The sequence below is a fragment of the Radiomyces spectabilis genome, assembly GCF_025331425.1.
Source record: "Radiomyces spectabilis strain NRRL 2753 chromosome Unknown BYT42scaffold_10, whole genome shotgun sequence".
Classification (NCBI taxonomy): Eukaryota; Fungi; Mucoromycota; class Mucoromycetes; order Mucorales; family Radiomycetaceae; genus Radiomyces; species Radiomyces spectabilis.
The window spans coordinates 181,117-206,410 of record NW_026251935.1 but is presented as its reverse complement, the minus strand read 5'-3'; the positions used below and the strand labels follow the sequence as shown (position 1 = coordinate 206,410).

The following is a 25,294-nucleotide window of genomic DNA, read 5'->3' as shown; positions in this document are numbered from 1 at the left end:
GATGAAAAGGCTAACGGGCATGGGTTAGGTGAAATTTTGTCGCTTCTCTAACCGATGAAACCATCTGAGAATCCATGCGCACCTTCTGAACCTAACTCAAACGCGTATTTGTATGAAATAAAATGATGTGGTTTGATTTACTGTTCTTTCAAAAGTTATTTAAAATAGATAAAAAGAAGCGCACAAGAGGGTAAGAGGGAAAAACAGGCAATTACAAAGCAGGCTGCTTGCACAGCATCTGGGACAGTATGTGGCCCATTTTGCTGGTTCGCGCTTGATAGTCTTCTGATGCCTTTTGAATGATTTCCTGAAATTCAGATACATATTTTTCCATTTGCCTGTCTTTTTCTTGGTTTTGCGCACGTTCATCCGCCAATGATTGCTGAAGCTTCTCGTACTGTGATTGAAGATCGTTGTATTTGGTTTCCCACTCTTGCATGACTTGAGATTGTTGATCGATCTGTTCTTGGGCGTCCGCAAGTTTATCAGTTTTCGAGGCCAATTGTTTCATCGTCTCTTCAAGCTGTTGCCGTTGATTGTCACAGTCGCTCTGTATAAAATGGTATGAGTCACAGCTGGTCAACCAGAAAGGTATCCATGGTAGTGTGGCGATGTTTACCTGTAAGGACACTTCCATCTGTTGCATTTCTTGAATTTTTTGCTGAAGTGTTTGCTGCAATTCTTGTTGCTGTGTTTCGAGTTTTTCAACGTTGGTGACGAGTTGTGACACTCGACTCTTGGTCTGTTCTACCGTAGCTTGCAAGGAGGAACAGGTGGACTTTAGATGAAGGTTATCGGCCACAACAAGTTCCAACTGTTCAAGAACTTCTGCTTCTTGTTTTTTGGCTGCGTCGTGGGCCTTTATCGTACGCTCGTTTTCTTTCTTGGCCTGTTTCAGTTGATCCTCAAATTGCTTCTTATCCTTCGTTAGCACATCGCGTTGCTGCATAAGAAGTTTGTTGTCTTTTTGAAGTGATTCGCATTGAGCGCCCAGAACCACATTTTCATCATCGTGTTCACGAAGTTGTTTGCGTAAATCATGAACAACCTCAATCTGTTCGTTATACTTGTGTTCCTGAACCTTTAGTTTCATTTCTAATGCTCGCGATTCTGTGCGAGCTTGATCCAGTTCGGCCACCAGTTCTTCCATCCGCTCTTCAGACGTATTGAGTTTCTCCAGTAGGCATTCTTTGGACTCTTGGAGTTCGCGCACCATGGCTTGCTCGTTGCGCAAAAACTCTTTATATTCGCTATGCTGAGATTCCAGTTCTTCATTCAACGCTTTGATCCCCGTCAACTGGTCTTGCAGTGCGTGAAGCGAGCCTTGCAACGTTTGAATCTTTTGATCCCGTTCTTTGATTTGGGTTTCCACGCGATAGGCCACGTTCAAAGGTTTCAATTTAGCATACACTTTCCACCACGGCCATTCGCAGAGTGTCACATAGATACGCGCGTTTCGCTGAATCTTCTTGATCGCTTCCGTCTGTCGCGCATACCTTGACATATGATGGCGAGCCAAATAACGGCGACACGCGGCTTGAAATCCCGTAATATATTTCGCTAATTTACGGTCGCGAATTTCTTCGAGATCAGCGAGCTAAGGATCGCAACCATGCATGCCCGTTAGTAGCGGAAATAGGGTCACTAACCCACAGGCGTGATGATTAATTGGGGTTTCCATGACCCCATTACTTACCACTGACGCTTTGAAGAACAGCTTGGTGGTACCAATACGATACTTGGCAGGGTCAAGTTGCATCGCGTTGAGTAAAATCTGACACGCGGTGCGTCCATCGATAAAGCTGGTAGGATCCAATTCGTTGGGACACAAGATTTCGTAGCGTTTGCGAAAATCGGCAAAAGGAAGTCGATTGGGATAGCCTTTGCGACAGATACGAATACCTTCAAGCACACCGTTGCATCGAAGCTGATCCAGCACCAGCGCATTTTGCATTTCCCCGGGACGTTTACGATTATTGGGCAAAATACAGCGAACAAAGTGAGGATGTGTCGAGTATAATGTCTTCATCAATGAGAGAAGTTGCTGCTTATGTCTCTGGCCAACCGTACGGAAAGAACCACCGCCTTTACGTAGTTTGAGCAAAGTGCGTACGTCACGTTTTTCGGAACGACGAGCATCGGCGTGTTCATCATCTTCGTCAGACAAATAATCCTCAAAAAGCAAAGCAACATGACGTTGATTGGAACGGGCCAGCAGCCGCGTAATATCTTCATTGAGAGGATCCTTGTTCTTTTCAATCCAGCCTACGGTGGAATACTCGACTTGCCCAGCGTAATGATTAATGACGAATCCGTCCCTGAACCTCATGCTTTTGTATTTGTTGGCATTGTCGTGGTCCCACACTCGATTCAGTTTTTCCAAGAACCGTTGGTCGGTACCGCGGGGAGCTACACATTCTTCCTCCAGGCAAGACAGGATACCCATAGGCTACTCAACTCGTCAATAGGCAGCTTACGTAAAGCTCGATTTACCGCTTACATTGGTTTTTTCAATGAGATCGATGGTGGGCTGGAGGTCGAGACCGAAATTGATAAAGGACCATTCGATATTTTCGCGCTTGTATTCTTCTTGTTCCAGCACAAACATATTGTGATTGAAAAACTGTTGCAGTTTCTCATTGGTGTAGTTAATACACAGTTGCTCAAAACTGTTGATCTATCCCCATAACGGTAAAGAAACTTCATGTCAATATAAAGGTAATCATGAGGATGGGCATCAGAGTTGATCCATGTACCTCGAAAATTTCGAATCCAGCAATATCCAGGACACCAATGAAGCCCATCTTATCTGTAGTTTTCTGTCCATCAATGGCGCGATTGACGCGATCCACGAGACTTCCAAAATTGCGTTCATACAGCGTTTTGGCCAAGGCGTCCAAGTTGGCTCTCACTTGCTGAGGCGATTTGGCTTGACTGACCCAGTCGCGACCCGCTTTGATACGTGGACTCAACAGGCTCTTTGTAAATTCCTGAGCTGGAATACCAAGCAAGTGACACACTCGTTCAATAGCCGAAAAGTCGCGTACATCCGCACGTTCGCCGCGATCCGAGGTGAGGGTAATGTTACCGAGGTGCAATACCGCCGCCACAATACGAAAATAATCTACCATTTCCTTTTCCGAAATTCGCATAACATGCATAGCATCCTATCATACGTCCAGGCCAGTATTTAGGCCCCCCAGTTTTCGATGGATAGTATTGTCCTCGACCGCTTACCATAAGTTTGTTGAATTCCTCGGCATCATCGACACCTTCAATCACGGCATTGGCATGACGTGTAAACTCGTAATCGGAAGGTTGTCCCTTGGCCAACAGTAAGGGCTCTGGTAAATATGGCGTCCCAGAAAGTTAATTATTACAGGGTACAAATCCATGGCGTTTCCTGTTATTACCTTTGAATTGTTCGGGTGCATTTAATAACTGATAGAAAATGTGGTAGTTGCGTTCGTGGGAGGCTTGTTGGTGGACACGCGATTTTTCCAAGAGGTACCACTCGATATTGGCGCCGCAGATCTGAGCTCGCATGTTAAATTCTATCCGAATAAATTTGCCAAACCGCGAGGAGTTGTTATTGCGAATGGTTTGCGCATTGCCAAACGATTCCAAAATCGGATTGGCCTGCAATATCTGTCGTTCCAACTGGTTCACATCCTTGGACCGACCACTGTTTTCGCTAGCTACTGAGGCCAGATACTGTATTGCTATTTTGGTATTCTCGGTTTTTCCTGCACCTGACTCTCCTCTAGATTTGATGAATACCATGTTTTTTCAGTACGTCATGAGAAAAGAATGAGAATAAAGGGACGTACGTAATGAGGATAGATTGGTTTTCCTTGTCCTGAAGCATATCGTGGTAAGCTTCATCAGCGACAGCGTAAATGTGGGGCGGCAATTCGCCTCGTCGTCGGCCACGGTAAGAGTGAATGTAATCATCAGAATAGATGGATAACTGACGGTATGGGTTCACCGCTACAAGAAATAAACCAGAATAGGTCTTCCCAAAAAAAAATTCCATGTCAGTTGAGTCGGCTTCAAAGTGTGATTGTTGAACGCTTCATCTTACATAGATAGCGTTGGCTCGATAACGAACGGTGAGATTGTGGAGCACAGAAGGTTCGTTTAAATGGGTTAATTCGGCCATATCCTGCACCATATCGAATTTGGGTGGATTCATCGCAAACACTTGGTTTGTATCCACCAATTTTCTCTGTCCAAATGCCATGGTTAGAGCAACGGGTCTGTCAAGCTTGCCACATTGTTGTACCTGGCCATTGTCCAGCTCCACTTCAATTTGTTCCTGATTTTCGTGAATGACTTGGGCGGGCCGATAACCCGACTGTGGATCTTGGATCCAAACCCACTTTTTTTCGTTGAATCGAGCTTGAGCCACCGCATCCTGAACGCCGTCCAGCCGTGGTCGTACAAAGACCTTGGTACCGTGGCTGTGAATAAAGGAGCCTGAATGATGCATCGGCGGAGAAGGAGTTGCTGTAATCATGGCGAAACGATCAGAAAAAAGAAAATCAACGAGTACACTAACTTGATAAAATTAGCCTAGAATAAAAATAACAGAGTGGGAAGGGCAATGATTGAACGGAATAACGAGAGTTTTTGGGAAACGTGCTAGATGACAACATCATCGGACGGTGTAAAATCACATTCTTGGTCAAACCTCACCAGGAATGTGGATCATCCATCACTTGTATTTTAGTATGGACGGACACTACGAATAGCACGATTTTCTGGTTTTTTTTTTTTTTTTTTTTTTTTTTTGCTCTTTCCAGAAAGACAAATTGCACACACACACATACACATACAAAAAGAAAGAAGTTTATTTAAAAAGCACAAGTTATTATTGATTTGGAAAATACATCAAAAGCCAAAAATCTAGAGGGTTTTTGACATTGGTATAGAATAGAGATATATTATTGAGAGTTCTATTGTGATACTACTGGTACATGGGTCTTTGGCGACGAGGTGAAGAAAGACTGGGTAAGGATGTAAATTCGGAAGGAATAGGTGGTAAAGCAGAGGTCGGTGGTGGTGGGGCAGGTGCCATCGAAGATTGCGACATAGTTCGCATCGAAGGAGGTTTTCGATGCGCATTGGCCGGTGCGGCAGGAAAAGTCGACGATGGTTCAGGTTCATGTGCCCATTCCATCTGTCGTGGCGACAAATTCTCGCTAGATACCAAAGATTCTGTGGTGGTGGAGGAAAGGATTGGTCGATACATGTTTTCGGGGGAAGCGGGAATCACTTCTAGCACACTGTCATCGGAAGAATTGCGGCGATGATGATGATGATGGGGTGGAGGATGGATGTATTCTGGACGTTTGGCAATAGGAGGAGGAGGACGGGTAGGAGGAGGGACTCCGCCGGCTTTGAGAATGTATTCATCACGGGCCTGTACGGCGGTTCTCGGTTGATAGAGATCCTGATCCTGCGATAAGATACCGGAAGGTGGTCGCCATCCTGTCTTTTTCATATGACCACCATTGGCCCGTGCTGCACGCGCTAGCTCTTCGAGTTTCAAGATATCCGCTGCCGACAAGGGGGTAGGCGGTTTTTGGTTAATGACATCGAGAACGCTCGTATTGTAGGTGCCGGCTGCTTTTCGCGTAGTCGCATAACCATTTGTGATTTGTTTTTCCGAATCGGTCTTGGCCATCTTTTGAGCCCATCGCCGTTGTTCTACTTCCTGTTTCCGTCGTTCGTTTTCTTCTGGTTTGGTATAATCAAAGGTCAAAAATTTATCTTCCATCATTTGCCGTTCAGGGCTCGTCTCGGGGATATGATACTCGGTGCCTGAACTTTTGAGCGACGTATTGGCGTGGGAATCGGCACTTCGCTTCAAGTTGCGTTTTCGTACTTTGAGCGGATTATCCTCAAATAAAATTTCCTCCAACTCGTGCGTAGGATCAAAATTGGCCCGTTTACTCTGTAAAGAAATCTTGGTATTAGCACAAAGGATGGAGAAAAAAAAAGGGGGGGAGGGGGAATAGACCCGGGGGGAGGCTTACGTCAGGTACGAACGGGACTTCCAACAATTTATCTTCAATGAGATTCCATTGAATATGTTTTAACCAGGGATGCGATGTCAATCTTTGGAATCCTTTGTCACCAGGCCCCAACCGGCGCGTGATATCGCGGGTCAATAAACCTTTGATGAAATCGATGGCTAACGGTGATACGCGCTGTGTTTCGGGAAAGTGAATGGCATCATGCAGAATAGCGTGTTGTAATGCTTCGTTGGTTTTCGCGCGTAGTGGACGCTAATTGAAGGGAAAAAAAAGAAGGGGCAAATTGAGCTTTTCATATATGAAATGGAGATCTGTGCATTTGCATCATAAGATAGAATCCAGTAGTTGTTAGGGTGCAGGGAATGACATCGGAAAGGGAAATCGAGAATACCACAAAAGGGGATGATAAAAAAAAAAAAAAGGCCAACCGGTTTTTACCTTGCCAAACAATAGTTCATACAGCACGATGCCGAGTGACCACCAATCCACCGAAGCAAAGTAGCCACGTTTCATTAATATTTCGGGTGCTATGTACGCCATGGAACCGGCGATCGACGTTAATGGTTTGTTCTCGTTGAATTGGACGGCGATATTGAAATCTGTTAGATGCACATGACCGGATTCATCCAGAAGAATATTATCAGGTTTTAAATCTCTATCAAAAGCAAACCAAAGCGATAAATAAGAAGGGCCGTCAAAACCGTGAATGCTCTGTGTGGATGACGATTTTTTACCTGTGAACGATATTTTTACAGTGAAGATAATGGAGGGTTTGGGAGATTTCGGCGGCATAGAATTGGACGTAATTTTCGGGCATGGTGCCTAGGCGATCGAGATGGAAACGTAAATCACCGCCTAGCATTAAATCCAGAACCATGAACAGGTTATCGTCATCCTGAAAAGCGTAGCGAAGGTTGACAATAAGTTCGTGATTGATCTGTTCCAATAGACTTCTTTCTGAGATGATATTTTCCACAGCCCGCATTTGTATACATTTAGCCTTGTTGATGTATTTCAATGCATACAGCTGTTTCGTCCGTTTATGTTGAACCACACGGACTTTGCCAAAAGCGCCCTTGCCGACGGAACGTAATAGAGTGAAATGGGAAAGATCCACTGAAAAAGAAGAAAAGGAGGAGACCCGACAGGTCAAAAAAGGCAAAACAAAAACTGATCAGCAACGCATCCTCAAAAGCGCACATACAAGCAGACCACTCAATGACTACTTCCACTCTCCTTTCTTTGTTCAGCGCTCTTTTTTCTCTTTCTTAGCCCGTGAACCCTGCCTGCACAGTACCCTGGCGGATCACTCTTTTTTTTTATAGCCCCTTAAATTTTCGTAATGAATCTCCCTTTTACTATGTTTCAGAAAACTCACCTTCACCATCGAGATCGAGAGAATGTTCAGTACAACAAACAGCTCCCATGATGTAAAATGTCGCCAATGGTGGGAATCGTTAACAACAGGCAAAAATAGTCCAATATACACACCCACAGATTGACATGAAGGCTTGAGCCGACTGGGAAAAAAAGTACAACCAGAAAATGAAAAAAAAAAAAAAAATCCAAAGAGCGCAAGTTTTTTCGCTCACTTCTGTTTTTTTCATCCACATCACTGGACCACAAGCTGGATTGGTAAAAGGAAAAAATTGGAATTCAGCGTCAAAGTCGGGGAAATCTCATCAAACGAATTGAGCGCGAAATATCGAAATGGGAACACATGCAAGCATCGAACAGCATGGTTGGTTTCCACTGGTCCTGATTTTCTAGAAGCAAATTTTTTTTTAGCTGCCACCCTTAGCCTCACTTTTTTTTTCCACCATCGATCTCCATGTATTCGTTAATATTTTATTTTCACGCGACGTTTATAACGAGTGGTGTATAGAAACAAAACTGGAGTACTGACTGGAAGGAGGTGGAAAGAAAAAATTAATAAAAGAGAGGGCTGTGTATATGTATACTGAAAGGTATCCTCTGTAATGGAGGCTGAATGGGTTGATGTTGCCCAAACCAGCCAGATTGGCTAATGTGGCACTACGGCGGTTTTACAGTAATGGGCTCAATCATTGAGTTGGCTCCTTGGGTTCACCAATATATTGGGTTGTGCGACATCGGATATTGCATATTTTTTTTCTGGGATTTCAACTGCCGCCCCAAGACATTGGCTAGTTCATTGGCGCCAAATGGGTCATCCGAGGAAAGCCCGAACAGTCAAGGACACACGTTTTCTGATGAGGCTTCCCTTTTTTTTGCCTTTTTCTGATCAAACCAAATACATTGATTATTTTTTGCTTACGTTAAGGAGACGGTGCGTCATAGCTTCAACCAGTCGCAATGTATGATGCGAATGATCGACAAAGGATGCAAAGCGAAACCCGATCGAAGGTACGAAACCGCTCAGGGTCCTCAGACAAAAGGGATGAAATCAATGAAACCTCATTCAAGAAATATCGTACATAATTTCAGAGGCTGTCCGCTGTATCAAGAAGCAAAAATCCATGTCCTACATTAGACACGAGGAGCCATGTATGTGATGAAAAAATGATATCACATTTTTCCTTGCGACAATTCCTTTAGTGATTTGCAATTCACAATGAAAATGACGATAGGAAGACGATAGGAAAAAGATTGACGTTACCGAATAGGAGAGGCCCTCAGTGCAAATCCAAAGCTTATTTGTTAATTTGAGGTTTTCTATTGTTTCGTCCAAGAGACAATCTTTCAGTAGGGCAATCCTCTGGCCATTTTTATTCAAAAGATCGTCATAAAAATTGATTACGGTTTCAAACTTTCACCTGAAACGGCAAACGCCAATTATAACTCTTTGCACGGAACATGATCACCTACTCTCGCCTAGGAGACCATGTTTCTATTGTTTCTTGGCAATGCTGTAGGTGCCCAGTAACCAGGAGATGAATTTATTATCTGAACGACCAAATTCTTAAATGAAGTGGTTTAGCGTGTCAAAGCATGAAGGAAAAAAAGAAGGTTCCCTAGGTCAAAACAATAACGCGATAGTAATATGGATGAAACCCAAAACCCCCCGTTCCCCACCTCCGGTCCCCTTCCTATGCCTGCCTTTTTCGTTAATCCATCTCTTTATCCACCCTCCTATTTCCCTTGCACTCATCCCCTCGAGAGACCTACAGATAGAGAGGTAGTCTCCAGAATGTCATGCTCTTATGCATACAGATCGGTGTTGGTGCATCTTTTCCGGAGCAAACCTTGAACCTCCTTCAAACACAATAGAATGAAAAAGAGGATGCAACCTTTAAATTGAACCCGCTTCCGATTCATTTTCCTTTTTTTTTTTCTTGCATCATCCTCTATTTTGATTCATTTTATCTTTTATCGCCGCATCATTTTTTTTTCTATTCCATCTATAAAATTCACCATGGGTTGCTGTCAGTCTCGTCAAAAAATCGAAGAAAAGCAACGAAATCACGAAATCAACTCCCAGATCAAGCGGGACCGTGCGAGTATGCGATCCGAAATCAAAATGCTCTTGCTAGGTAAACAAAAATCTGGACTTTATCTCTTTTCTTCACCGTGTGATATTAACAGGTAGTTTCTAGGCGCTGGAGAATCGGGAAAATCCACGATATTGAAACAAATGAAGTTGATTCACGATGGTGGTTATACACCGGAGGAACGAGAAATTTTCAAGGAAGTGATTTACAGTAATACAATCCAGTCGATGCGCGTCATTTTGGAAGCCATGACCATGTTTGGCATGAATTTCCAGGAACCTCAAAATGCAGTGGCGGCCGACTTGATTATTGACACTCCCATTCAACTGTATTCCATGACCTCCGACGTCGTCGCGGCCATTGAGGCTCTCTGGCAAGACGGTGCGATCCGTGCCTGTGTGGCTCGAGCCAACGAGTTCCAATTAAACGACTCGGCCCAATATTACTTTGATTCAATCAGTCGCATTGGCGATCCCAACTATATGCCGAGCGACCAAGATGTGCTTCGATCCCGAGTCAAAACCACCGGCATCACCGAGACTTCCTTTGTTGTGAACAACAATACTTACCGTATGTTTGATGTGGGCGGTCAACGATCTGAACGAAAGAAATGGATCCATTGCTTTGAAAACGTTACGGCGGTGGTATTCCTGGTGGCCATCTCCGAGTACGATCAGTGCCTTGCCGAAGATATCACTGTCAATCGTTTGCAAGAGTCACTGACTTTGTTCGATTCCATTTGCAATTCCCGCTGGTTCACCAAGACTTCCATTATTCTATTCCTCAACAAAATCGATCTATTCGCTCAAAAATTGGCACGAAACCCGCTATCCCGGTATTTCGCCGATTACCTCGGCGCCGACAGCTACGATCATGCATGCCAATACCTGCTACAGAGATTCGTATCTCTGAATAATCGAGCGGACACCAAGCAAATTTACACTCATTTCACCTGCGCAACCGATACCAAGCAGATTCGATTTGTCATGGCCGCAGTCAGTGACATTATCGTCACTTCCAATCTGCGAAAGGAAGGTCTACTGTAATTTGGATCATCATTGTATCCTCTATTTCCACTTTGTTTTTCTTAATTTCCGTTTTGCCTTTTTTTGATATTATTGTTATTTTATCTTTTTTTTTTCTTGGCCCTTGTTTCTGTCCTTTTTATTTTGCGTTTTTCATTATTTTTATTCTCCCCTCCCCCTTTTCTTTTGTACAAAAGTAAATCAAATAAATACTCGTGTTAATGATCGCTGTTTCTAAGTTCGACTTGTAATATACTGTAAATGGCATTTCTCTACAATCGATGGCATAAAGGGTTAAAGGTAGAGTAGGACTTTGCATTAAATAGCGTCTGCATTGGCGATCATTTGCAATCGTTCGTTTGTCTTTCCTTCCACCGCTTTCTTGGCTAACCTTGACTGACTTGGTGTCACCATTGTTAGGGAGCTTGTACCATTCTGGGACGAGCTTCTTCGACCCATCACACTCGTCATCAGATGTTGTGCTCGCGAACGGATACTGCCGTCGAGATTTGTCGATGACGGCAAAGAATGGTACGTGCGACTGGCACTCATCGAGCTTCTGGTGGAAATTCGGGGGCATGACGTCTTGGTTTGCGGAGATCCATTCTTTTCATTGGCAGGCAAATTGGATGCTGTAAGAGAAGGAGAAATACGAATAAGGTGAGTCATCCAGAAGAATGACAGCAGTTGCACGGCACTGTCGTTCAAGACGGCCATTTTTTTTTTTACGTTACCATCTTCCTTGTCCAAATTTGAAGCGACGGGTGGTTTCTGAGAAGGCAGCAAACTGCCGACGCTTCGTCGACGAGCAAAGCGTTTTAGGTCCTGCAAAATAGTGGATCGAGAGGCGGTAGGGATAGGTGGAATGGCCGAATCGAGCGGGCTTTCACCGCCTTGGTCCAAGTGATCCTTGTCCGCTCCAGCACGGTAATCACGGATTGAACCACGTGTTGCCCCTGCGGATTTGGGACGTTCACCATGATAATGGTTCCTCAAAGCCATCTTACCCACCAAATTGGAATCGGTGGTCGAAAGCCGGCTTGTACTGAAGGTACTCGTCACATTGACCGGCGAAACTTCTAAACCCTTGCTTACAAGATTCTGCAAAAGACTCGCACGCGCTTTGCTGTTTGGCACCGCGAACTTTTCAGATTTCAAAGCAGCATTTTCTCCGTTAATCACTGTGACAGCAGCATATAAATAAGCGAGGATCCGTTGCAAAAAAAATGCTGGTTGACTGTGACTTACGTTTTAGAATGAGAAATTCACGCAATTCTTCTTCGTCGTAAATTAAGCCCGGACTGGGAATAGCAGGTCCAAATTCAGGAACATTCTTATTTCGCACCACTTCAACTCTAAAATTTTAAATATTTTAGCCTGGCATGTCAATATCAGGTAATTTTGACCCTTTTCTTTTTTTACCGCCATGCTCGCTTTCCTTGAATATTCTCTGGGTGGATTACAATGTAAACATGTAGAAACTGTGACCGGATGGCTTTTGGATCGAATGATTGATTGCCTTCTATGAATACAATGCAAACAATATCTGTGTATATCCTAATGTGTGAGCCTTTTTGAATTCAAAGCATAATTTATACTGAATAAACGTGTATACCGTTGCCTAAATGTCTTTTGCGGTGAATTTGCTGTTTATCGTGTTCTCGAGAAGGCATCAATGGTGCGACATGAAACATGACTTCGTTATCTCGCCAACGGGTGGCATAAGAAATGTCACCAGATTCTCCAGCTACCGTATATTTGTTCAGTCAGTCAGTCTACCTTTGCACTATGCAGGAAGTGGGTTTTGCTCCCTTATTTTACTTTTTTTTTCACACTCCTAGAAGCCAAGGGATCCCCACAGACTGATAAAACTTACTTTTGGTATCCAAACCGGCTGCATACCCAGAATACCCTTTCAGTGTCACTTGGTGAGCAATGATGGAAAGGAAGTTGTCAAGATTTTCGGACAATCCCCGGTTAGAGAACCACGCCTCTTCTGTTGTTTGACCCTCATTCACCGTCAATACACCAAACTTGTAATTCTTTGGAACCTACAAGTATTGGTCATATCGGATGATGACAGGTTAGTTATTTTTATAGATCGAGACACACACGTACGTATAAGGTGGATGCACTTACACCGATCTCATCGAAACGCAAAAGCTCCTTTTCAAGACCCGACATGATCACGGTTTCTGCAGAAAGTTCCTTGAATTGACGCATATCCAAACCAGGGCACTGATACAAGATCGCCGCACGCATCAGTCGATTCAAAAATGAACTGGGCGAACCTCCCGACATACTGTTGCGCAAAGATCGACTGCGTCGCTGATCAGAGCGACTGCAATTCAGTCGTTGGTGTTGTTTAATTGTGTGCAAGTGCGTAACGGTATCCCGCGCCATGGATTCATGGATAATGCAGCGTCCTGTAGGTTGCTGTAGACGTTCCCCATGCCAATGAGTAAGCATGACATCTTGGATGAAAAACCCATAGAAGGAGACTTACATTTTTACTGCGAATAATAATACGGTACTGTGATCCCAGCACAGAAGCCGCGGCATTGCCCGGGCCACCAAAGTCTTTGGCACGCTCTTGAACAATGGTAATAATGGTTTCATTTTCGTCTCCCTGACCAGCAGTGGGAATCGCACCGGTGGAGCTTACTCCTGATTTGGTGCCGCTTGACGGTCTAGTTCCCCGGGAACTGGAGCCATCCTGTTTAGAAGATAACGGGCCGATATAAGTAAAGTAAGGTTTGCCAATGAAATGGTGCCGAAACCAATGAGCTTTCGTATCCATATGCGATGGCCACATGGACGCATATTTCATGGCCGTGAACTGTTGCGGAAGAATTTTTGATTCCTCCACCTCAAAATCCAGTGAATCACAGCGAATAAACGTATCGACCGGCGAACGAATCCATGTCTTGCATTGATCGCAAAGCACCTGAACACCTCGTACCTGTTAATTTTTTTTTTTCGGTGGAATAGCATGATTAAAAAGAAATTTAAGGAGGTGAGAAATAGATCATGACTCGGTGGACAGAAACAGAACCTGAAATCTGTTTTCTCTTTTTTGTGGTTCATGTTGCTTTTCGTTGAGGATACTATACCACATGTTGAATACGTTCTCTGAGAGGTTGTTGACGACGTTCCCAGTATTCGCAGAGTTGCTGTCGCGTTTGATGGTATTGGGCCTTTACAATGGGAGGACAGTTGAGTGCAGTGATGAGAATGGCGGTACTGTCCAAGACGGTGGTAGCAAGGGTGGGATTAGGATCGTCATTAATAAGATAAAGTAAATGACCACACTGCTCGGCAATCCATGCATGGCATTCGGCGACGGTTAATGGAAAGGACATGGCAGGGACAGTGGAGGCGGTTGAAAAGTTAGAGAGTGGAATGGAAGACGATGAGGAGTGGTGGTGGCAGAGTGGCGAGAACGGACGTTTGTATTCGGAGGAAAAGTCAGGGGAATAAGGAGGACTCGACGGGAAAGATGGCGGTAGACAGCAGCCATTCTTGCCATATTGGATTTCCTGCAATGTTTTTCTTTCTTTTAATCAAGGAGTATAGAGAGAGAAAATAAAATAAAATAAATGGATAGACCTAAGCATTTGCACACGAACATGGGGATGGATTATTCACAGAATGATAAAACATCACACCATGATCTAAACCTATTCACGCACATCCTCCCACACGCACACACACACACACTCTCTCTCTCTTGCAACATCTATGCACACATGCGCATATCGATAAAGATAAAAATAATGATGATCCAAATAATGAAGTAAAGCAACAAGCAACTGAGGAGATAAATCAACCGTGTCGATCACCCAGGCCATCGCTGAATTTTGGACAGCAATAATAGGCACTACGGTCATCTCATTGGATAGGCGATAAATGGTCTCAAAGCAAGTGCAGAAAGGGAAAAAAGAGCGCCAAAAGAAAATTATAAAGGAATCGGAGAAAGAGACCGTGCTTACCTGCTGATCTTTTGGACTTTGAAAAGGCAACGAAAGACGTTCGTGGAGTTTGGGTGACAGCGGAGGTAGCGCAAAGCTACTCAAGGAAGGTCGGGGTGGACGTTGGAGGGAACTTTGACTACGAAGCAAAGTGGTGCTGGAAGTCCTCTGACGTGAGAACATGTGGGTCAACCCCCGTTTTAATTTATCGTTTTCATAACTCGGCTTGGGCGGTTCACGGTTAACAGACGTACTACTGTCCGTCTGTGAACTCGTCGACGATCGCAATGATAAAAACTGTTGTCGTAATTTGGAATGACCAAGTAAACTTTCTGGGTTGCAAGATGAGCTACTCATAGCTCCTTTTACAAAACTCCAGAGAACGAAACAGAATTTAATTTATAATAAGGAAAGCAAAGATGTTAAAAAGGCAATAACGTTGGATGATCGTACTTCCATCGAATTTTTTCCAGCCAGAGCGAAATCAATGGCAAGTGCACATGTGCTGCAAGGTAACACAGGATGGACAATCCAGTAAGCACCCAATCGATCTTGCACTAGAGCGGACCATGGTTTGACAATTCATATTCTGAAAGGCACGTAAAAATAAAGATCAGAAACCAACAAACGTTTATCAAATTTTTTGACCATCACAAAATGCAGCACTGAATAACAAGTTTGGTCTGAAGAATATTGCATTATTGAATTAACCGGGAATCACCATCAGCCACAAGGCTTTTCTCATCAAAGGAGTCCGCTAAGTTCTGGTGGTGCAGATTAATCTGACGAAAATACCATCGACCCGTCAACTAATGCAGTACGACGTCGTTTCAAATGTCGCTTTTGTCCTTGGCAGCAATGTATGAATAAGCCAAATTCTGAGGACATCAATGTAACATTCAACCCAATTTTTTTGACAGGAGAAGGGTCTGCAGTACTCCACTGTGCAGTTTAGCACACTGTCAAAATATTCTTCAATGAAAAAAAAAAGCACACAAATCAGACCGACCGTTGTTGTCGCCGTATCCAAAGGCATTACTGTAATCAAAAGTAACCGAATGTTCTGGGCTTTCGCCTACAACAGTAATACGAGTTCATTCCAATGACCATTTTTCGCTCTAGGGTGTTGTAATCGTTTTTATGCAAACAACTCAATCATGCTTAGTTCCCTTGTTTTGAGCTTTGAGTCCCTTTTTGGACGTTTCTGGTGGGTGCACTGATAAGAAAGAAGTGCTTAACACTGTCATACCAGCTTGCTGATCAGAAAGTGAGGGCTTTAAGAAAGAAAACGTCATTTTTATATCCCCTTGTCTCGGGACTTTTTGATATTTTTTTTTTTTTCATCAAACAGGGAGAGTAAGCGTCACCGACTATTCTGTGTGTCAGCTTGTTTTGCCATATGCCAACTAGAGTCATTGAACCTGCCGAATATTATGATCAGGTTGGTTGAATGGAGCTTGTCCCATTCACATGGTTTACGCTGACTACGGTTTGTCTCATTGCGCCGTTAGGACCATGGTGGTACCATCCCCATTTTCCGACCGAGCATGGATCAGTTCAAAGACTTTCGGGCATTTGTAGAAGCCATTGACGATTACGGAAAAGAAGCAGGCATCGTCAAAGTCATTCCTCCGAAAGAATGGTAAACGAGTAAAAAAAATGAAGAAAAGGTCGATTAAACTGGTTCTCCTCGTTCAATGGCTGATCGATTATTTGTTCACAGGAAACAAAGTTTGCCGGACGTTCAACCTTTACTGTCACACATTCGTGTTCGGAATCCCATTGTGAGTGACAATACTATCGAGCCGGTTCCCCATTCGATGGATACATCGTCAGTGATTAATACTATCGCTCTGTAGATTCAGCATATTATTGGGACCCAAGGGATCTATACACAGACCAATGTCGAGAAACGTCGGCCTTTTACACTGGAACAATGGTGCACTTTGTGCAACGGAGATGAACACGGTGCTCCTGATCTGGGAATTGATCGAACTCTAAAAAAACCAGTCAGTGGGCATCGGAAGCAGAAATCATCGACACAATGGAGACAAGAAATTCAGGAGATTCGGAAACGGAAGCGACAACAGGCTGCCGATGAACTGGCGTTGGCCCGATCGGACACACCCACCCCTTTCCCTGGCACTCCCCGATGTACCAACCCTAACCGCTACACACCCGACTATTGCAAAGATCTCGAAAGAGCGTACTGGAGAAATCTGACATTCAATCAACCCATGTACGGCGCTGATATGACAGGCAGTAAGCAGCTTACAGCATCCCAATACCGAGACTTTGGACCCTTTTTCCGTGATTGATTCCAATTACTTAGGTTTATTCGATAGTTCGGTGCGATCATGGAATGTGGCTCACCTTGATAATATACTAAACAATCTCGACGTTGCCCTGCCAGGCGTGAATACTCCGTATCTTTACTTTGGCATGTGGAAAGCGACTTTTGCCTGGCATGTCGAGGTAAGTGATAAGAGATTGTTGGATGAAGTAAAGGTGATAACGAAAGTGTTTGACCCTCTTTAATTAGGATATGGATCTTTATTCAATCAATTATTTGCATTTTGGCGCACCAAAGCAATGGTACGTTATTCCGCCGGCGCAACGAAAAAAGTTTGAAGGCGTAATGCAAAGTAAATATCAATACTGTCAGCAAAATGGAAAAAGTTGATGGAATTGTCTCATGATCTCTTTTCTTCTTTTCTCAGACATATTTTTCCAGCAACATAAAGCATGCCATCAATTTCTACGGCATAAAACCTTTATTGTGTCACCGAAAATTCTGGCCAACCATGGTGTCCAGGTTCAACGGTGTGTACAGCATGAAGGCGAATTCATGTTGACATTTCCCTTTGGTTATCATTCGGGATATAATCTCGGGTTCAATTGCGCCGAAAGTGTTAATTTTGCCCTCGACTCATGGTTGGAAATAGGCAAGCAAGCCGAATCCTGCCAGTGTGTGAGTGACAGTGTCATGATCGACGTCTCCTCACTTGAACAATCCCTTCGCAGGAAAAGGCAAAAACGGAAAAGAACCACTGGTTAACTAACTGGTGTCTTCTGTGTCGCATTTTTTTCTTTTTTTCATTCCTATCATTCAAGTTCTCTCCACCATTTCTCGTTTTATTTAACTGTATCATTTATGCCCTCCGAGACGCACCTACACACACACACACAGACTCTCTCTCTGTCTGTCTCTCCAGCCTCATGTATAAAAAAGCCTGATATTCTGGTCGCTTATTTGGAAAAAAGAAAGATTCACAAGAAAAACTTGCCTGACTCTTTCCTTTGGTGTGTGAGGATACGGCGACAATGAGATGAACTTGCCATTACTGAACTTTGAATGATGAATCAGGTTGTGAAGCATCACTTTCGAGGAAGTGCGCCTTTTATAAATATTCAAAAAATCACGTCACTGATTGAATACCTCAAGGTGTTGGAAAGGCAAATAAATCAAAATCGATGCTGGGAGGGGTGCTTGGACGTCATTGTTTTCAGACAAACATAAAATATGAATGTGGGGTAACAAGGGCTCGGAAACGATTTGGTAAGTGTGGCGAAAACAGACAATTGCACAAAAAAAAAAAGGCAATTCTAGCTGGCTTCTTACATTGTCGCCCGCTACATATCATAGCACAGCTTGGTTTTCGGGGAGCAACAAAGACGCGCCATTACCGGTACATTGAAACTACATCCACGTTTTTGCTGTACTGACATACTGACTCGCTATTTTCGTCCGTCCTGATGTTTTTATCTCGGCCGTTGCTGCTCCATTTTTCTTTCAATTTTTTGAGACTTCAAGTTGATAAACTGTGAACGGGATGCTAAATATGGAGAAACCAAGGAGGATCGCTATTTTAAGGAATGCTCGGTTATTGAATAGTGCGCCTTTTCATTTTATGGCAATAACCTAAAACGAGCTGGTTGGGTTTTTATTTCTCTTGTTACCTCTTTTCTCTTTTTTCCCTTTGGATGACGCTAAATCTTTGTCCTTCCTTGGATGAATGGACCAATAAGGGGGTTTTCCCCAGACTATCCAATTGCATTTTGAACCTCTTTTTGGAAACCGCGAGTCACATAATTTTTCAAGCAGAAATATAAGCAACCGCAAATTTGGAAATTGTGACGTATGGGATAAGAGCCGTTCCACTCAGTATTTTTTTTTTGGTGCTGGTGTTCTTCGAACTCTGTCTTTTTTTTAATTTTTATTTTTAAGCTTTTTCTCTCTCTCTTTCTCACTGTTTCTTGTCTTTGCTCTTTTTTATATCTTCTTTTCTTTCTTTTTCTTTGTGTGTAATCGTCTGGAGTGCTGATTGCCAGTTCATCTACATAAAGGTACAATGTCGTCTCTTTTTTTGTTTTTCATGATGAGTAAAAAGGAAACAAACCGTGGGGTTCGTTCTCTCTTTCATTCTTGACGACTGCATGACTTATTTTGAGAGTAACTCCCAGTGTCACCAAAGTTTTACATGGCTTCATTACTCACCTTGACAACATTGTTAGTTTGGCCGTGGTCTCCACAGAATTTGTACAGTAAGTTATACAGTCGCCGTGAGGTCTTTTTCTTTTTCTTATCATTAAACGTTTTTCCCCCAAAAAAAAGTAGGCTCATCCTTTTCTTCGGTTTCTCTTCGTATCGCTATACACAATACATATATACTCTCTTCATACATATACCTTTCAGCACTTTTTTACATACCTGTCACTCGTCCGCATTAGCCGAATCTGCGATTTTTTTTATTTTTTTTTTTGTGTCGAGGTAATACCTCACCATTATTTCCCTCTGCTCACTCAGTGCGGCCGTGCTAAACTTACCTGACATTCCTTTTCGTTTTTTTTTTATAGTTCAACCATTCATTCACCAATTCTTCATCCCTTTTATGGATCAAGTTTTTACCTTTGACACGTTATCGTAGATACCAGCCAACTCGTTCTCTCCAATTTCACACGTTTTGTCAATTCACATAACAACAAGCCATACCTTTCATCGCCTCAATATTCTCACTCTTGTCGCTCATTTTCGTGTAAATGAATCGTACAAAGATCATGACCCCATCGAGTCCCATCATCATACCCAATCAATACATGCCCATGGAATCGTCCAATCCTCGGTCCGATGCTGCGCAAGACAGTAAGCCCTACGGTCCCATATCAACCACCAACAATAGCACCTCGGCATCTCTATCTTCCAGAATGGCGGATAACGATCCAGATGAGGAAGATGATGAGGATCGCTACTGGAGTGAATTTCACAAGTCGGACCGAAAAAAGAAACGATTCCTGAACCAGCATCGGAAACACGAACGTCCATCTCAAGATCATCCCGACAGTAGCGGTAAAGAATCCAGTGATGACGACGGCGAGGATACGTCCAAAGATATACCTGAAAAGAGTCAACGGCTTCAGCGGCAAATGGCCATGAAAGCCCTCCGCTTGCGACAGACGACGGCACTTGAAGACGTCCCTGGCAACCTCCATGAGAAGCGAAAACGGGGTCGGCCTAGAAAAGACAGCGTGTCCGATAAAGCGATGGCCAAACGACCTCGTTTGCCCGATACAGACTCGTTGACCTCGAGCGCTGCGCCTTCCGAACATACCTCGGAAAAGGAATCCACCCCCGAACCTCGAAAACAAAAAGGCCGAACCGCATGCCAAGATCCGAACAAGACAGATAAAGCCGGTCGAACCAAGCTGTTTACGTGCACCAGTTCAGGCAATCTAGAAAAGATCGAAGAACTCGTGGCCCGAGGCGCGGATGTTAATTTCAAAGATCATGCAGGCTGGGTCCCACTTCACGAAGCAGCTCTCAAAGGTCAATATGCCATTGCCAAGTTCTTGATCAAGTGCGGCGCCGACGTCAATGTGCGCGGATTCGAAGACGATACCCCTTTACACGATGCATGTTCCAATGGATACGCGGATTGTGTTCAACTCCTGGTGGATGCCGGCGCCGACGTGTTTGCCTTGAATACTGACAAGGAAACCCCCTTGGATGTGTGCCAAGACGACGAGTGCAAAACGATTCTTCAAAATCGCATCAAAGAACTCGAACGTCTTGTTGGTCGCGATCAGTCTGGTCGAACGTCGCTGCATCACGCATGCGCCGAAGGTCAATACGATCGCGTCGCCTCGTTGATGAAACAAGGTGCCAATACCAATGAAAAAGATAATTACTCATGGACCCCACTGCACGAAGCCGCCAAGCATGGACACACAAAGATTGTCAAGTTGTTGATTCAACACGGCGCCGATTTGAATGATCACGGACACCTCGGCAATACGCCTTTGCATACGGCTTGTGAACATAATCAGGAAACCGTCGTTGAATATCTTGTTCAAGCGGGCGCGGATGTCCATCAATGCAACCAAGACGGCAAAACGCCATACCAGTTGACCACTTCAGTTACCATTCGTCGTGTGATTACTGAAAAAATCGACGAAGAGCGGAAACAACGTGCTGTCAGTGATGCCATCGATGAAGTCACGTTCCTTTCGGCGGCAAAACAAAAAAAATTCAAATCCAAAGATTTGACCGCCCTCTCCCGAGAAGAACGCAAGATTCAGTCGTATATGCGCGCGTTTCAGGTGATGGAGCAGAAACGAACCAAGCGGACAAGACGGTCTCGAACTCGGAACAAAATGGATGAAGAAGAGGAGGAAGAAGAGGAGGAAGAGGAAGAAGAAGAAGATTCCGTACCCTTGGAAGGCGAGACTTGCGCACGACGAAAAAAACGAACGACCGCCAGTCATCGACGACAAAAGTCGTGTTCAACCGAAGCCGAATCCAGAGAATGTTCCGCTGAAGTGGAAGCTCGTCCTGTCGCGACGAAAAAGATGGATGCCACCAAACTGGATCCTCGCAAAAAAGATACCAGTGGACGTACGCATCTTCACAAATGGGCGGTGCGAGGCGATATCGAGGTCGTAACGACATTACTCAACGCTGGTGCCAATCCCAACGAAACCGATAACGCCGGATGGACCCCGCTGCACGAAGCCGCGCTGAGAGGCCGGGATGCGGTCGTGCGCCTTTTACTCGAGCACGGTGCCAATGCTAATTCCAAAGGCGCCGATCTGGATACACCTTTGCATGATGCCACTGAAAATAGTCACTTGGCCGTCGTCAAACTGTTACTCGAACACGGGGCTGATCCGCACGCGTGCAATGCCAAGGGAACACGACCGTTGGAAATCGCAATGGAAAACGAGGATCAAGGCATCATTGAAGCGCTCCGACAGGCCATTGATGCATTACAACGAAAACAAACCGAAACCAACAAATCAACCAATACAAAGTGTAAGTGTGTGTGTGCGAGCAAAGTGGATGCGCTTTTTATTGACATGTATATTGTTGGATGTCTGTAGCCAGGAAAAAGTCATCTGCTCCCGTGACCGAGTCGATGCCGAATGTGAAGAAACGACGTTTGGTGCTTGCCGCGGATTTGGAACCCAAAGACGATGCACCGACGCGTTCACGATCCGTGTCTGAAGATCATCCCACCACCCCATCCCTGTCAACACCTGCTGTGCGGATTAAGACAGAACCTTCACTTGAAGCCACTAAACCGTCGGATCCCGTCGTCACTTTACATGAAAAAGCTCATGCACGCAAAATCTCGGGCCGTCATTTACCAAAGAAGAACTTGTACAATCTACATTGCACGGATTTACCCCCGGATGGACCTCACACTCCGATTCCTACCCCGCCACCGGAACGATGGCATCATGCGAATAAGATCAAAGAAGAACGGGATGAAAGTACGGTGGGACTTGGTTTATCACAGGATGACGATGCAGAGCAGAAAAACCAAGTACTACCACCACCGTTGCCATCACTCACGGAAGCGATGCGATATTTGCCATTGTATACCGTGCAGTTACACGATGAGAAGGCACCCAAAGACAGTACCTTGTTCGTGGTAGATCTGCAAATCGGGCTACTGCTAGGAATGACGACCGAGGCTTTAAGGCGACAATACCCGCATCTGTTTCGAAGATTGATTAGCGACCGCGAAAAAAATCGACTGTGGTCTCCTCTGTCCAACATGATCTGTGCTCAAACGTTGCAATCATCGCACATCGCATTCCACGACAAGAAGAAGGCGGCGACATCCATGGCGCGGATCAAAGAAGCCGAGAAACAGCGATTTGTTGCCAGCGATCTGTACTTTATGAGCTTGGAACAAGTGGCGTCGTTGATCAAGTCTGATTATAGTTATCTGAGTGAAAGTTTGATCACTATTACGTTGGATATTGGGTATCAAAATGAGACCTCGGTGTCCAGTCCTCCTGCTTCCCTCACCCCCTCCGCCGCCAGTCCACCTCCACCGTTACTCAAAAAACGACCGACGTTTGGCCTTCCGCCCAAGTTTGCAATGAAGATGAAAAAATGTGGCATGCTCGACTTTAAAAACCACCGATCATAATGTATTTTTTCTTTGTCTTTTGAAAAAAATGAAAAAAGAAAAATTGTAAAGTAAGGTAGCCTTGTCATCGTTTTGATACCCGTCTTCTTTGTTCCATTGTTGATTGCACTGCACGATTTTTTTTTCATGTTTGTTTGATTGCTTTTCCTTTTTCTTATCGTTATCACTGCATTGTTGTTTCATGCACCTTTCTTCTGTTGTTTACATATTGCTCTTTTTTTTTTCCTTATCCTTTTCTATAATCTGTCCCATAAAGGAGATCATACGCATTGTTTTCTATTTCCTTTTATTTTCATTGTTCGTACTTTTTTGCTTGTGTAAACGTGTTGTTCTTTTGTTTATCCTCTTATTTTTGTGGATTTTTCAACGCTCTGTTTTCTGGTGATTAACTTGAAATAAATTGCGACGGCAAAAAATTGCTGTCAGAAAACGTGTCACTCGTAACGTGTGTGATTCATGCAAAATGATAGATGGTCAAATCAGCAGTCATATAAAAATCGCGGACCGTTATTCCGGATCCTTCCATCACCCCTTTCTTCATTTTATTCTCATTGAATCTAACTCATGCCTCCAAAACGCGATCCATCTGTCGGTGTGGAAATAAACAACGATCCACAGAATCTTAAGCTGCAAGATGACACCGATTCTTCAGATGACGACGAACAGGTACGTCCTTTTGATAGCCATATGACGTATGAATATCGATACCGTCCGTGCATTATCTGATCCGCATCACCATCACCAAAATAAACTCGCCTCCCCCCCCCCAATCCGATCAGCTGTTTTATACCGAAGTGGACGAACTACAGGTACGCGACTATTCCACAAAGTGGATGCTGTATTGGCACTCACGTACTTTACAGTCACAAGGCATAGGCATGGCAGATATTAATAAACTGAAATCGGCAGGCATTTGTACCATCAGGGTAAAGTTTACGTTCATGCTACCAAAAAAGGACAATACCGAGTCATGGCTCATGTGGGGCCCCTCATTTTATAGGGTATTCAAATGACGACAAAGAAAAATCTTTTGCGCATCAAGGGGCTTTCCGAGACCAAAGTCGACAAAATTAAAGATGCTGCCAGCAAGACACAGGTAAGGTTTACTTTTTTCTCGTACGCTCTTAAACATTGCCCGTCGCATGATTCATCCTCTTCTTTTTCTTATTATTTTGATAGAAATGTGGCTTCATGACAGGCACGGAAGTTGCAAAGCAAAGAGAAAAAGTGGTGAAAATATCGACTGGTAGCAAGCAATTCGATGCCCTCCTTGGAGGTAAAAAAAGAAAAAAAAAAGAATGTCATTCCTAGTTCACATGCCGTGTCGCCTCAGCTACGATCAATTTTTTTTGTATTTCTAGGAGGTATACAAACCATGTCCATGACCGAAGGTCAGTAGAATTGCCGTTACTTTGGCTGGTATCGAAACTAACCGTCAAGCTAATTTAGTCTTTGGCGAGTATCGCACGGGAAAGACGCAGCTCGCTCACACCCTGTGTGTGCAGGTGCAATTGCCTTTCCAAAAAGGCGGAGCCAACAGTAAAGCAGGTAATACTAGAACCTGGCCAAGAGTAGCAGAAACGCAAGCGGCTGACTTGCCCTGGGTAGCTTTCATTGACACCGAAGGAACGTTTCGTCCAGATCGGATACGAGCTATTGCCGAACGATTTGGGGTGGATCCCGATGAAGCGTTGGACAATGTCATCGTGGCCCGAGCTTGGAATAGCGACCATCAAATGGATCTTATTACGGAAACCGCGGCTCGATTTGCTGAAGAGAAAGGCATCTATCGTCTTTTGGTACGTTGTGATTGTCTCTATTATTTGATTATGATGCTGACCGGCCGCACAACGATTAGATTGTGGACTCCATCATTTCCCTGTTTCGTTGCGATTACGCGGGTCGAGGCGAGCTCGCTGAACGGCAGCAAAAACTGAATCAAATGCTGAACCGGCTGAGCAAAGTGTCGGAAGAGTACAATGTTGCAATCTTGTTGACAAACCAAGTATCTTCCGATCCAGGCGGTAAGTGGTGATCCTGAAACAAGGAAAATGGCCATTCCGTTTCGCTAAATTATAATTGCAAAAACAAGGTGGTATGGTGTTTGTATCTGACCCAAAGAAACCGGTGGGAGGTCACATCTTGGTAAGACTTCATGACAATCCATTACCCGTCCCCGGCCCCCTGCTTGTAGAACATCAATACTCATCAGGCACTGACACATATATTTAGGCACATGCGTTTGTATCTCAAGAAGTCTATGGTAGTATCAAATATTCAGTCCAATTAACGATGGATGGGTAGATCGGCTACGCGTATTTATCTGCGCAAGGGACGCGGCGAGGAACG

The 25,294-nt window shown here is 44.2% G+C and overlaps 9 protein-coding genes across 9 annotated transcripts; 4 read left to right on the top strand and 5 right to left on the bottom strand.

The window, feature by feature from the left end:
* Positions 1 to 211: 211 nt before the first annotated feature.
* Positions 212 to 4,519, bottom strand: BYT42DRAFT_594720 (P-loop containing nucleoside triphosphate hydrolase protein; the record flags this gene model as incomplete). Its single annotated transcript, XM_051570790.1, has 10 exons — positions 212 to 460; positions 620 to 1,054; positions 1,082 to 1,597; positions 1,697 to 2,449; positions 2,501 to 2,677; positions 2,757 to 3,167; positions 3,238 to 3,344; positions 3,414 to 3,763; positions 3,989 to 3,990; positions 4,085 to 4,519. 10 exons carry the CDS (start codon positions 4,517 to 4,519, stop codon positions 212 to 214), a joined length of 3,435 nt encoding a protein of 1,144 aa, XP_051420886.1.
* Positions 4,520 to 4,831: 312 nt separating this feature from the next.
* BYT42DRAFT_577896 (kinase-like domain-containing protein) lies at positions 4,832 to 7,605 on the bottom strand. Its single transcript, XM_051569226.1, has 5 exons — positions 7,420 to 7,605; positions 6,776 to 7,157; positions 6,480 to 6,696; positions 6,042 to 6,293; positions 4,832 to 5,959 (listed from the first exon to the last, which is right to left on the bottom strand). Exons 1-5 carry the CDS (start codon positions 7,466 to 7,468, stop codon positions 4,970 to 4,972), a joined length of 1,890 nt encoding a protein of 629 aa, XP_051420885.1. The 5' UTR covers positions 7,469 to 7,605; the 3' UTR covers positions 4,832 to 4,969.
* Positions 7,606 to 9,379: 1,774 nt separating this feature from the next.
* On the top strand, positions 9,380 to 10,557 carry BYT42DRAFT_606645 (G-alpha protein; the record flags this gene model as incomplete). The annotated part of the gene is made up of 3 exons (XM_051571153.1): positions 9,380 to 9,553; positions 9,617 to 10,014; positions 10,081 to 10,557. Exons 1-3 carry the CDS (start codon positions 9,436 to 9,438, stop codon positions 10,555 to 10,557), a joined length of 993 nt encoding a protein of 330 aa, XP_051420884.1. The 5' UTR covers positions 9,380 to 9,435.
* Positions 10,558 to 10,705: 148 nt separating this feature from the next.
* Positions 10,706 to 11,923, bottom strand: BYT42DRAFT_44607 (uncharacterized protein). Its single transcript, XM_051563490.1, has 3 exons — positions 11,785 to 11,923; positions 11,271 to 11,717; positions 10,706 to 11,168 (listed from the first exon to the last, which is right to left on the bottom strand). The coding sequence occupies exons 2-3, from the start codon at positions 11,536 to 11,538 to the stop codon at positions 10,855 to 10,857; spliced, it is 582 nt and encodes a 193-aa protein (XP_051420883.1). The 5' UTR covers positions 11,539 to 11,717; positions 11,785 to 11,923; the 3' UTR covers positions 10,706 to 10,854.
* On the bottom strand, positions 11,625 to 13,504 carry BYT42DRAFT_44626 (uncharacterized protein). The gene is made up of 6 exons (XM_051563491.1): positions 13,043 to 13,504; positions 12,676 to 12,972; positions 12,413 to 12,587; positions 12,152 to 12,283; positions 11,959 to 12,082; positions 11,625 to 11,891 (listed from the first exon to the last, which is right to left on the bottom strand). Exons 1-6 carry the CDS (start codon positions 13,364 to 13,366, stop codon positions 11,711 to 11,713), a joined length of 1,233 nt encoding a protein of 410 aa, XP_051420882.1. The 5' UTR covers positions 13,367 to 13,504; the 3' UTR covers positions 11,625 to 11,710.
* BYT42DRAFT_44577 (uncharacterized protein) lies at positions 13,204 to 14,948 on the bottom strand. The gene is made up of 3 exons (XM_051563489.1): positions 14,529 to 14,948; positions 13,499 to 14,075; positions 13,204 to 13,252 (listed from the first exon to the last, which is right to left on the bottom strand). Exons 1-2 carry the CDS (start codon positions 14,862 to 14,864, stop codon positions 13,644 to 13,646), a joined length of 768 nt encoding a protein of 255 aa, XP_051420881.1. The 5' UTR covers positions 14,865 to 14,948; the 3' UTR covers positions 13,204 to 13,252; positions 13,499 to 13,643.
* An 873-nt stretch (positions 14,949 to 15,821) lies between these two features.
* On the top strand, positions 15,822 to 18,075 carry BYT42DRAFT_577887 (JmjC domain, hydroxylase-domain-containing protein). Its single transcript, XM_051569225.1, has 7 exons — positions 15,822 to 16,149; positions 16,231 to 16,291; positions 16,367 to 16,769; positions 16,840 to 16,982; positions 17,050 to 17,152; positions 17,228 to 17,522; positions 17,794 to 18,075. The coding sequence occupies exons 1-7, from the start codon at positions 16,055 to 16,057 to the stop codon at positions 17,816 to 17,818; spliced, it is 1,125 nt and encodes a 374-aa protein (XP_051420880.1). The 5' UTR covers positions 15,822 to 16,054; the 3' UTR covers positions 17,819 to 18,075.
* Positions 18,076 to 19,604: 1,529 nt separating this feature from the next.
* Positions 19,605 to 22,945, top strand: BYT42DRAFT_547807 (ankyrin repeat-containing domain protein; the record flags this gene model as incomplete). The annotated part of the gene is made up of 2 exons (XM_051565973.1): positions 19,605 to 21,816; positions 21,885 to 22,945. 2 exons carry the CDS (start codon positions 19,605 to 19,607, stop codon positions 22,943 to 22,945), a joined length of 3,273 nt encoding a protein of 1,090 aa, XP_051420879.1.
* Positions 22,946 to 23,509: 564 nt separating this feature from the next.
* Positions 23,510 to 25,249, top strand: BYT42DRAFT_547806 (Rad51-domain-containing protein; the record flags this gene model as incomplete). Its single annotated transcript, XM_051565972.1, has 9 exons — positions 23,510 to 23,611; positions 23,809 to 23,871; positions 23,946 to 24,041; positions 24,125 to 24,221; positions 24,395 to 24,493; positions 24,554 to 24,744; positions 24,804 to 24,969; positions 25,038 to 25,090; positions 25,178 to 25,249. 9 exons carry the CDS (start codon positions 23,510 to 23,512, stop codon positions 25,247 to 25,249), a joined length of 939 nt encoding a protein of 312 aa, XP_051420878.1.
* Positions 25,250 to 25,294: the final 45 nt, after the last annotated feature.

Coding starts and splice junctions, on each gene's coding strand:
- BYT42DRAFT_577896 (XM_051569226.1), bottom strand. CDS start 7,468: ATGGGAGCTGTTTGTTGTACTGAACATTCTCTCGATCTCGATGGTGAA. Junction 7,158..7,419: donor TCTCGATCTCGATGGTGAAG/GTGAGTTTTCTG, acceptor CTTCTTTTTCAG/TGGATCTTTCCCATTTCACT. Junction 5,960..6,041: donor AAGTCCCGTTCGTACCTGAC/GTAAGCCTCCCC, acceptor ATTTCTTTACAG/AGTAAACGGGCCAATTTTGA.
- BYT42DRAFT_44607 (XM_051563490.1), bottom strand. CDS start 11,538: ATGGCTTTGAGGAACCATTATCATGGTGAACGTCCCAAATCCGCAGGG. Junction 11,169..11,270: donor AAATTTGGACAAGGAAGATG/GTAACGTAAAAA, acceptor CTTCTCTTACAG/CATCCAATTTGCCTGCCAAT.
- BYT42DRAFT_44626 (XM_051563491.1), bottom strand. CDS start 13,366: ATGAAATATGCGTCCATGTGGCCATCGCATATGGATACGAAAGCTCAT. Junction 12,973..13,042: donor TTATTATTCGCAGTAAAAAT/GTAAGTCTCCTT, acceptor GAACGTCTACAG/CAACCTACAGGACGCTGCAT. Junction 12,284..12,412: donor AGCCGGTTTGGATACCAAAA/GTAAGTTTTATC, acceptor AATATACGGTAG/CTGGAGAATCTGGTGACATT.
- BYT42DRAFT_44577 (XM_051563489.1), bottom strand. CDS start 14,864: ATGAGTAGCTCATCTTGCAACCCAGAAAGTTTACTTGGTCATTCCAAA. Junction 14,076..14,528: donor AAAGTCCAAAAGATCAGCAG/GTAAGCACGGTC, acceptor AAAACATTGCAG/GAAATCCAATATGGCAAGAA.
- BYT42DRAFT_577887 (XM_051569225.1), top strand. CDS start 16,055: ATGGATCAGTTCAAAGACTTTCGGGCATTTGTAGAAGCCATTGACGAT. Junction 16,150..16,230: donor GTCATTCCTCCGAAAGAATG/GTAAACGAGTAA, acceptor ATTTGTTCACAG/GAAACAAAGTTTGCCGGACG. Junction 16,983..17,049: donor CTTTTGCCTGGCATGTCGAG/GTAAGTGATAAG, acceptor CTCTTTAATTAG/GATATGGATCTTTATTCAAT.